This window comes from Myotis lucifugus, unplaced genomic scaffold (genome assembly GCF_000147115.1).
Source record: "Myotis lucifugus unplaced genomic scaffold, Myoluc2.0 scaffold_30, whole genome shotgun sequence".
Lineage (NCBI taxonomy): Eukaryota > Metazoa > Chordata > Mammalia > Chiroptera > Vespertilionidae > Myotis > Myotis lucifugus.
Window position 1 is genome coordinate 3,709,729 of NW_005871078.1, and position 11,436 is coordinate 3,721,164.

General features: G+C 33.9%; 1 protein-coding gene across 1 annotated transcript in view; it reads right to left on the reverse strand.

Moving 5' to 3' along the window:
* MUC19 (mucin 19, oligomeric) overlaps positions 1-11,173 on the reverse strand; it is a 105,796-nt gene extending 94,623 nt beyond the window's left edge. The window contains 6 exon segments of the mRNA XM_023752268.1: positions 124-174; positions 2,719-2,805; positions 3,869-4,030; positions 5,983-6,009; positions 9,058-9,090; positions 11,052-11,173. Of these exon segments, the coding sequence (XP_023608036.1) occupies positions 124-174; positions 2,719-2,805; positions 3,869-4,030; positions 5,983-6,009; positions 9,058-9,090; positions 11,052-11,103 (412 nt within the window). The 5' untranslated portion in view covers positions 11,104-11,173.
* Between the last annotated feature and the right edge of the window lie 263 nt (positions 11,174-11,436).

The following is an 11,436-nucleotide window of genomic DNA, read 5'->3' on the forward strand; positions in this document are numbered from 1 at the left end:
AACTCATATCAATATGAGAAACACATAATAGGATATTATTGATTTACTAGTATTATTACTTATACTTTATATAGATTATAGATTTATTTTTTTTTTCAAAACTGAAGTCAAAAATTAAACTACCTGGAGTACTGGGAGGTTCCGTGGTACTGTAGTCAGATGAGCTTGTCACACCTATTTAATACAAAATGATTAGGTTGTTTATGTGTATCTTTTAGTTGGTAAAATATGAAAAAAGGTTTTAAAATCTGATGGAAAAGCTATGGCTCCAATTTCAGCAATGCTAATGCTAAAAAACTTAAAACCATGTGAGGTTGCATTATATATATATATATATATATATATATATATATATATATATATATATAATTCTCTCTCTCTCTCTATATATATATATATATCTCTAGATATTTTTTGTGTCAGAACTTAAAACCATGTGAGGTTGCATTATATATATATATATATATATGGAGAGAGAGAGAGAGAGAGAGAGAGAGAGAGAGAGAGAATTATCCACTGAACAACCTGCTGGAGTAACAGAATGAAATGCCTTGCCACTAAACGGACTGACACAAAATTACTCTATTCCAGATCAATGGCTTTAAAACTTATTCAGGAAAAGAGGTAAGGATTGCAGAGAAAGGGTTCCAGGTCTCCTATCCCAGTTTCAGTCACACTTCCTCCCACTTTAAATTATTTTACATTTGGGAAATCTAGCTGCCATTTCAAAATGTCAATTGAACAAAGCATTCTGCATTCCTAAAAGCTGGAAGTATGAAAATCACGAATCTAGATGAACAGAGATATTCGTCTCAAGATGTGAAATGTCAAGGGAACCACAATCTGCCATTTCAAAGCCACTAGATTTACTGCCATTAAATACACTACCAGAAAGAACACTAATCAACAAAAGTCTGTCTGATTGAGAAAAATGAAAGCTGTTGAAAGCTGACTTTCAATGAGCAGAAAAATCTCAAATTAGCAGTTACTCCACAATCGAAAGATAGGAGGCAAGTACTTCTCAGTACATGTCTCAGGAACAAACCCTAAATGTGTATGCCTGAGCTAATGGCAGCAGATCTGAGGGTCAGAAATCCAGCGTCCCTTAAACCATTTGTACCAACTGTGCCTAAAGGAAGTCAGTGGCAATAAATTATGGGTGATTTTAAATTTCTCAGTTCTGTTGAAGTGTTGACCTCTACATCGATGTCCAAAACTTAAGAACAACCCCAAATAATTATTGTTTCTATATGACCAGGACTTTTTTGAACAGATCGATTGATGACCAATTCTGACTGAGGTCAACCATTACTACACTACACTGTATCTATTACTAATTAGACTTCACTAAGTTTCCAGAGGCACAAATACTAAATCCAGCCCAACATGTTGTACTGATGCTATCTGCTCATTTTAAAAAAGATTGTCACTGGGAAATATTTAAATACATCTTATGACTCTACTTTTTATGCACAAAACCTGAAGAGTAATCCCTACAACCTGATTTTCCAGTGTTCCCTTTTTCCTTTTAACCAAGCCTTTTTGTTCAAGACCATTGATGCCAACTCCACAGGACAGAATTACCAAGACCAAATCCAAATAAACCCTTCTTTTACCACCAAAATGAAAAGCAAATGGAAAATGAAACTGTTATCAGTATCAATAAGCAAAGGATGTAAATTATTTGTATTTTTTTTTTCTTAATAGAGACTGGATCAGAATTCCTGAGCCACTGACCCGGGAGCCAAAGCCCATGGGTTTACCAACAAACTTTTTGCTGTTCTTTCCATTTCCACCAACCTCCACATCTTCTAAGGTAAATAGCTCTGACACAAAAAATATCTAGATTTACTGTACTTTATTAATCCATATTTCTTTCCCTGGCTTCAATTTTTCAATATAAATTTCTAATTATCCACAGTTTTATAAATCTACTTTTTCCTGACATTTATTTTTCCAGAAAACTAGTTCGAATATGAGTAATAGAACTTGTAAAGTTCTAGTGTAGTATAACTTATAAAGCATTGCAAAAGTCATAGAAATATAAAACCAAAAGGTTTCTGTTCTTATGTCAAAACTTGTGAACAAAAGAATTGTTTTAAATATTATTTTATTGACTTTGAGAGAGAGAGAGAGAGAGAGAGAGAGAGAACGAAGAGGGAGAAGGGAGATACAGAAATATCAATTGGCTGCCTCTTGCTCGCCCCTACTGAGGGTCAAGCCCAAAATCCCAGGCATGTGCCCTGACTTAGGATGGGGGGCAGGAAGAACTAGTGACCTCTTGATGCATGGGATGATGCTCAACTAACTGAGCCACACTGGCCGAGCAGGAACAAGAGATTTTAAGTGGCTTCCCCCAAGTCCACAGAAGGTTACTGAGAAATCCTGAGGACAGAAACTGGATATCTTCCTTCCAGGTCCAAGCCCCTTCATTAAAGCATTGTATCTGTTTGCCTCTTAATTAAAATGTTTAAATTCCTGTTGAAGATAACACAGATCCTTTAAGAATCAAACATAGTTTAAAAATCTTTCCCATGAGTTCCTCTAACAGTAAGTCTGTATTTGTCAAAAACACCACCAGTCCCTGCTTTGCTCATTGATGATTTTTCTACCAAAAGAAGAAACTAAGAAAAAACTTAGAACACGGACAGCGAAATTAGAGCCAGCTCCTTTTTTTTGCATTCTCCTCAAATCCACTTGGGCCAGATGGATCCTTACCAGCTTCGTTTTGATTTGAATCAGTGCCAGCAGCATCCGTACCACCAGAGTCACTGCTGTCAGAACTACTTGCCGTAGTGGTTTCCTCTGCAAAAATACAATCATTATCAGAGAAAAGTTGCATTCATTGACTGGTCAAGAAATGGTACTATACATATTGCTTGAACTACGCCTACAATTCAAATGCAATGTATATTCCCCCTCCTCTCCATATGCCTTTCCACATATACTTCCACACTGTAATCAGGGGTATGCATGGCAACCAGTTTGCCAGGAGGTTTGATAGAATTCCATAAGAGTTTCATTGTGTTCTGTGTAACATGAGCAAACAATTAAACGTCTCACTATCATAAAAACAAGTGGTAATGATTATTAGCCATACCAAGTTTGTCAATTTCAAAACAGATGACTGGTGTCCTTCCTGAAAATATCTCAACTGCACCCTTACACCCAAGGCTGTTTCTCCCTTTTCAGATATCCCAAAATGAACTCAAATATTAAATTTTAATATGAAACATTGAAGTTATTTTCCTCATGGAATCTCCTTTCCCATTTATGTAGAGCTATGAAATATAGATATTTCAGGGACCAGGCAGGTAAAGTAAAAGCCTGAATTGGCCAATAAGGAGTAGTTTATTGAACCAGAGAGGACATGCCTCATCTAAAGAAATTTAATTCCCCCCCGCAAAAAAAAAAAAATTGTGAGGCTACAAACTGTTTAGAAACCCTGCTTTATGCTATCACTCAGCAAATTGACTATGAAAGTTAAAGAGAAAATACTGATATAGAAAATGAATTGTGGTTGCTAACAGAAACATGAGAGATTAAATTTGGGTCCGGAAGCATTTTAAATTAGTAACTTATACTTTATAAAATGGCTGATCATCATAATAATGGTACTAAGTAGAAAGATAACAGAAGAAAATAAAAAGTATCGGGGAAAAGTTTGGTTTAATGTAAACATCTTTGCTACAATTCTCTAAAGACGGAATTCATCACTTTCAATGGCACTGGTATTAGTGACGTTAGATGATTCCTACTCCACTGTTACTATTCAGGCCAGGAACTACCAATAAAACAGAGATGATCAGGTTCTCCCAAGTGAGAAAGAAGCCCCTGCTTCCTAGGGAAGCATTGTCTCTAGCAGTACCTGCTGGGGTGTCCTCTAGCTCCAAACTCTCAGTATCTCGCCGCTCTCGCCGCCTGCCCTCAGCCTTTCCTGGAGAACCATGTTCTGTGTCGAAGACCGAAGCAGCAACAGATTTCCTTCCGTGTGAGTCATCAAAGGGTGAACCTGCAACCAGTAAGTCACCTGGTGTGAGAACAGGAGATTTCATTTGAAAACAGCATTGCTGTCACAATAAGGTGACTTGATTGCGACACTATGAAAAGCCACATTTTATTTTGTATCAGCCTTGTTTTTCTGGCAACACTTGAAGCAAAATATGCTACTGATTGACTTAATCGCCATAGTCACATCTTTTTGTCTTAGTTTTAAGACTTCAAGAAAGACGAATACAATGGTGATGGAAGGAGTCTTGATTTGGGTTGGTAAACACGCAATACAATATACAGATGATGTATTCTAGAATGGTACCCCTGAATCCTATATAATTTTGTTAACCAGTGTCACCCCAAATAAATTCAATTTAAAAAGAAGATGAATAGGGAAGACGTATCAGATGTGTCCTAGAAATTCTCCTTGCGGACAGAGGGCAGGGACTTCCCTCTGTTTCCTCCCCCATTGCTAAGCCCCACGTTTCAGTATCCAACCTTCCCCCATCAAAATATGAGTGTGGACAGTTGAATCCACACTATCCTTGGCTTAGTAATAACTGATAATTTTAAGAAAACATATCTGTTTCTCTTTTCCTTATATCTACAAAGAAAAAAAAAGATTGAAACCTTTACTCATAATTTAATGGTAGCATTCACCTCTTCAAGTCTTAGTTGAAAAGTCATCTCAATGAGGCATACTCTGAGGATTTAAAATTGCAACACCATCCCGTTCTAACACTCCTAACTATTCTTATTCAGTCCAGGATTTTATCATCTTGTCATATACCATGTTATTACTTATAATGTTTATTGTTTATTGACTGTTCATTCTACATTTTGAGCTCCATAAACTCAAGGTGTGTTTTTTTGCTTGTGTGTGTTGTTGTTGTTGTTTTGCCTGTTTTATTCTCTGAGACATCCCAAGTGTCTAGAACAGTGCCTGAAACACTAAGGACAATCAACTAACATTTACTTAACAAATGCATTCATCAACAAAACACTCTTGTTAAGGTAATGTACACTACATTACATGAGGTATTCTATGCTCTCTGTCATACCACTTATTTTTTTAATCTCCCAAATAAAATGAAAATACTTTAGGAGTGATAATGCCTTAATGAATACACTATTCCCATAAAGTTGTGGCAAACATGCATTTTGGTCACTGACTAGACAAGAAAACGAAATTCATGATTTATAAGTAAAATTTGAAGACTATGTAAAAATAAGTACAAATAAAAATAAGACAACATTCTCCCTAATGAAAATAAAGGAAAAGAGACTCCCCTCCTCTTTTTTAGATCCTTTACTTTAGAAAACTTGTGAGTTCTTTATCTACCTCTTTGATCTAAAAATACCTTATAAGAAAAACATATAAAAGTAATCTTGGGCTATTTTGATTGTTGTATACGTTAGACTGGAATGATAGTAAATTTATATTGATATTAGCAAAAATATTATTGTTAGATTTAAGAAAAATTCCATGAAAGCAGTCTCGATTTGCTGTGGCTTTTTATTTTGGTGGCTAAGGAAACAAAATAATGGATAATATTCCATGATATTCAATTGCCCAAAGGAATCAGTAGTAAAACTGTTAGGACTAGATTGAGTTTAATTAAAATAGATCACTAAGGAATTAATCCCAGAGTGCAAAATAAGAGCATGTTTGTTCAATAAAAATATAGGAAAGTAAAACCTTAAATCCACATCCACATTTCTCATGTAAGTATGTGATTTTAGAAAAGCTAACAATCAAAGCAATTTTCCATTTCAAATGTTACCACCTTATAAACAACTGGTTAAATATTAAAATGTCTGACCCATATTATACAAAAATACACTAGAATACGTTTGTTTGTAATAATAAGGAAGATTTGATGAAATGTTTTAGTGATTTTTCCATATGCTTTCTTTTCAAAGAAAAGTACTGCCGCTGTGTTGTGACTTGGTATAAAGAGTATAAGAAAAGAAAACCAAATAATTTACCTGAACTGCTTTCAGCTACTTCATTATCTAAAGAAAAAAGAAGAATTGCTGTCATTACTAGCATATTTGACAGATTTGCCAATAGAAAGCGAATCTTGATTACAGTCATTTCTTGTCCTTGGGAGGTGTTCCCACAGAGATAGGCTCATTGAGTTCAATACTCAGACATGAATATGGAAATTATCCATTGACCGTGGTATGTTTATACCCCTTCTGAACAACCTTATAAAAAGAATACTTGTGCCAGTCCCCCAGCCAGTTTAGAGTACAGCCTAGATGCATGAGTTAGAACGCAGAAAAATACAATAATTCTTGGATGATTGCAAAGGTTCTTCACAGCATTAATTATTATTCAGTTGGTGAAACGCAGATGTTTTAGTGAACAGATTTTTTTATGTGGCAAAAATACTGTGTAAACTTAATTTACTTACTTTGAACCAAATGACCTCAATTTTTATTTTATAACTGGATCCCATAAAATTAATGTACACATAGTTTACAAATGATTTAAGGGTTATTATGGTAAACCAAAGTGAATTTTCTTCATATTTAAATAAATAACATATAAATTTGCAAACTTGTCAAGCTCTAGTAAGTACAACTGAGTCAATGACTCACAATAAGAGTGAGTATATACAACAAATGGCATAATTTACATATAAAGATATTTTTATAAAAAACATCAAAATCATTGTTATCCAAAAGAATTTTCGTAATAATTATGTGAAATTAAATATAACAGAATGGCAACAACAAAATTTTACATAAAGTTGCATATTGATTATATATTCAAGAAACTTCAAAAAACATTTTGGATAACATTTTTATTTGGAGACTTCATGGATTGCAGGTTGTTGGTTATTTTTCAATACTTCTCTATACTCTGTAATTTTTACAAATTTCCTAACTCAAACTGATGACATTATTCAAGTGAAAGTCAAAGCATATGGTCGTATACTAAGATAAACTTCTAAAAATTAGAACTGTCCCAGAAAATCAAGGATTTGTGGTCAGCAAACCTATTTCAGACCTATAGGTGTAAGACAAACAGCAAACACAGCCAGTTAAAAGACAAAGGGTTTCCTATGTGTGCTGATAAATTCTTACCAAAACCAAATTGTGTGTACTTGCACAAATACATGCACACATATTTAGCTGAAGGCTAAGAAGAAATGGTTTACAGATATGGTTTGAAGATAATGTAAATGTTTCTAAAAAATGTATAATAACATATCCTCCATATAGGTTAAATCCGTGGAAGAGTCTCTCTAAAATATAAGTTGAGTTATATTAAACAAATAGAGTTATCATAAAACCCATGCATGAATTTTATCCATAAGGAAAATCCCACAGTGTCTCAGAGTGCACTCTATTACTACAAGTACTAAGCAAATGAGCTTGGATTGATGGTGTTCTCACCCCAGTTGACTAAAAGAAGTAAGTAATATTTGGAACTGTGTACAAAAAAAGCAGATATAGTGATCCTATCAGGATATAGAGCTGGATGTTTAACAGAAGTAGGAGAGACAGAAAAGCAGACACAGTAACTCAGAAACCATCTCTGGAGTAGGGACAACTGTTTTGTACCTATCAGTAGATTCCAAGGGCAGCATTGCTTAATATGTATTGTGATAACTGGTATGCATTTTGATGTCCTCAAAGAAAGGTTAAACTATGTTTAGCCCTAGCAGGTTTGGCTCAGTGAGGAGAGCCTTGGCATGTGGACTGAAGGGTCTTGGGTTTGATTTTGGTCAAGAGCACAAGCCTAGGTTGCGAATTCAATCCCCAGCAGGGGGCGTGTAGGAGGCAGCCAATCAATGATTTGCTCTCATCATTGATATTTCACTCTTTCCCTCTCCCTCCCTCTCTGAAAGCAGTAAAAATATTAAAAACATAAAAAAGTTTAAACTATGTTTAGAAGCCCCTTATCTTCTTGGGTAAGACAAAATATCTGTGGCTCATTTCAGAAAGCATATCTTGTAAAGGATTTGATTACTTTCAGAAAGAAAAAAATCTTTTAGGCATAAAAAAATCAGATTTATGGTTCTAAATTATTTTATCAATTCAAAACAAATATACACTGAGTGCCTGTCCCATTTTAGCTGCTGTTCTCAGCATTGTGAATACAGACTGAACAACATTGATCAAAATTCTATCCTTGAGGAGTTTACAATTCTGTGGGATATATGAGAAAGGAGCCCTGGCAGTTCACTCACAAAATTAAGTGTGAGTGAAACATCAATTTTCTGTATTCCACGTTGCTGGGAATATAAATTGGCACAGCTATTATGGAAAACAGTTTGGAGGTTCATCAATAAATGAAAAATAGAACTACCATGTGACCCAGCAATTCCACTTCTAGGTATTTATCCAAAGAACATGAAATCACTGTCTCAAAGAGATATCAGCATCCACATATTCTTTGCATCATTTTTCACAATAGCCAAGACCTGGAAACAAACTAAGTCTCCATTGACAGATGATGGCTAAAGACATGGGAGAGTATTCAGCCATAAAGAAGGAAACCCTGCCTTTGGTGACAACATGGATAGACCTTGAGGATATTTATGTTAAATGAAATAAGTCAGACAGAGAAAGTCAAATATTATATGATCTCCCTTATATGAAACCTAAAAACCTCTAGCTCATGGAAACTAAAAATAGAATGGTGGTTGCCAAGAGTTTTGTGGCAGAGGATGTGGGGAGATATTGACCAAAAGTATAAAGTTTCAGTTATCAGATGAATAAGTTTGGGGGATTTAATGTACAGCATTGTGACTAAAGGTAACAATATTGTATTATATACTAAAAAGTCACCAAGTGTCTAGATCTTAAATGTTCTCACCACACACAAAAAAAAAGTTATGTGAGGTGATGGAGGTGTGACCTAACCTTAGTATAATAATCATTTCTCAATGTATATGTATATCAAATCATCCAATTATGCTGTATACCTTAAGCTTACACAATATGTCAATTATATCTCAATATGGCTGACAAAATATTTCTGTGTTTCAAAAGCAGGCTCTGAATACACCTTGAAATATCTAAGATAAATTTCTGAAAGGTACTGACCTGACTTTAGTCTAAAAAATAGGGCTCCACCATCTGTAAAAAATAAAAAAAGTAAAAACATCATTTTAAAATTCTAGCATATTTTAAGACAATGAAATTAATCTTCTTGTTTTCATTATTTTTATAAATTCAATATATGCTATCAACTTTTACATTAATAACTATTACATTTCAATATTAATTTATTATTTTGGAGTTTTTTATTTATTAAATAACATCTATATAGATCTAAGTAATACATTTACCTGTCAACATACTTAAAGTTTTCAATGTCAACTCATTTTTGGAAATATATGGCCAAAAAAATTAAACCCACAAATTAATTAGTACTTTATATCCTTGTAACACTATTAAAATATTTTACAGCTTTCAATCTGATCTAAATTTCACCTGATTTTATTTCCCCTAAACATTTTCTGGTTAATGTGTTTACAAGCAGTGAATTAGATAAAAAAGAAAATCAACTGTATAGCTTTTACTCTACTGACAGGATAGAATATTCTGGGAGGAAAATAAGAATTAAATATACATATCCATTTCATGCCAAATCTATATCTCCTGTCACTGGAGTTTTTCCACTTAGCTAGGGAAGCGTTGTTTTTTTGTGGGTTTTTTTCTTTCCTTCTATACACTTATGGTTGGTTAAACAATACAATTTTTTTCTGGTTGATTATATGGATACCTTTTAAATATCTGCCTTCTTTACCTTCCAGCTCTCAAGCCTTACCATCCTGTGATCTACTGAAAATCAAGGGAGTCTGGTTTGGAACAGAGACCTCATTGACAAAGAGCAATAAAAAGTCACTCGGAGAGTCTTCAAAAAGCAGTTTTCTAGGTTTTTCTATTTCCTACCATAAACTTATAAATACATAAAAACTCTGAATTTTGTCACTAAATCACTAATCTTTGAAATTTCCATTGAAATCGTTTCTCAGAAATATGATGCATATCTAGAATTTATTTTAGAAACATATTCCAGTTCTGTGGTGAATTTAATAGACTAGCAAATACTTTTAAACACATTTTTTGAGATATATCATTTAATAAATTATTTGAAAATAATGTATTTTTACTCAGTTACTTAAGAAGTAAGAAATACATTCATGCAAAATAAAGGCAAAAATGTTTATATTTGTGCAAAGGAGAAGCAAAGATATAACAAAGTGCTAATGAGATTATGAAAATCACTATTACATAAAGCAACCATTTTCTAAAGGTCCGTCAGATTATTTCCCAGGTGGTATCATTTAAGGATAGAAACATTTTCTCTTAATCTTAACAAATAATTGCAGTCCCCTCTATCCTGCCTTCTCATAAAAAAGTAAATTATACCCTACTCCTAAATTTAGAAAATACATTTTAAGTGTAAATATAGAATGAATCTTCTCCCTTTTGCAGACCTTTCTTCTTTGTTTGGATGTTAATGTTTTTCTGCCCTGTTCAGAAACAGAATTAATTGGCAAGAAATACATTTGTTTCTAACCATGTTTTTCTCAATTTTTAATTAACAGAATTAATCAATGATGTCCTACCTTTCAATTAATTTCAGAAATCAATTAATTGATTTCTGAAATATCCAGGGGAAATCTTAGTTTAAGAAATTTTCCCAACAAAATGTTCTTTTGGTGATGAATCAGTCTTTTAATTAGTGATATTATCATGATTTGAAGGTCTTTAGTCTTAATGTTGCTATAACTTTAAGATAGTCATTAAAGGCTAAACTGTGAAAATTAGTAACAAACACTACATACATCTTGAGTAACCTCTTCACAGATATTTCTAAGTAGATATATCCTGAAGACAGGCTTGCTAAAACTGAAATAATATCCAAGAGATTGAAAATCCAGGTGTATGTTTTTTAATTTAATATATTACTCTAAGAGTTGGAAAAATTTTCCAAGGAAAAAAATGTTTGAAGTAGAAAACACCAAACAGTTAAGCAAACGTATACCTAGATCTATCACATTTGAAATGATTTTCAGTTAGTCCCTTACCTTTGCAGAAGACACAAAGTGTCACAACCAAGTACAAAGAGGTCAACTTCATGGTAGTAATTTGGGACCTAGAAATAGAGACAGGTCATCCTGGAGAAACAGGTCCACAGCAGACCCTCAAACTAGAGCTTTTATACCCACTCATACCACCGTCTCTCGTCATGGGCTAGGCGTGGTAAACTTAGTGATGACAGAACAAAGGTAAATATCACGGCATGCCAAAGACGAAATCCATTTCAAGTCAGGTTTGTGTTTTATTTATATGACATCTTCTGTCTCGGACCCAGTACAGTTCATGCCAAACCCAGCCCTGTGCAAACAGCGAAGGCAGGAACTAAAAGCCTCAGGATTAAACACCAAACAGGCTGATGATATGCATTTATCT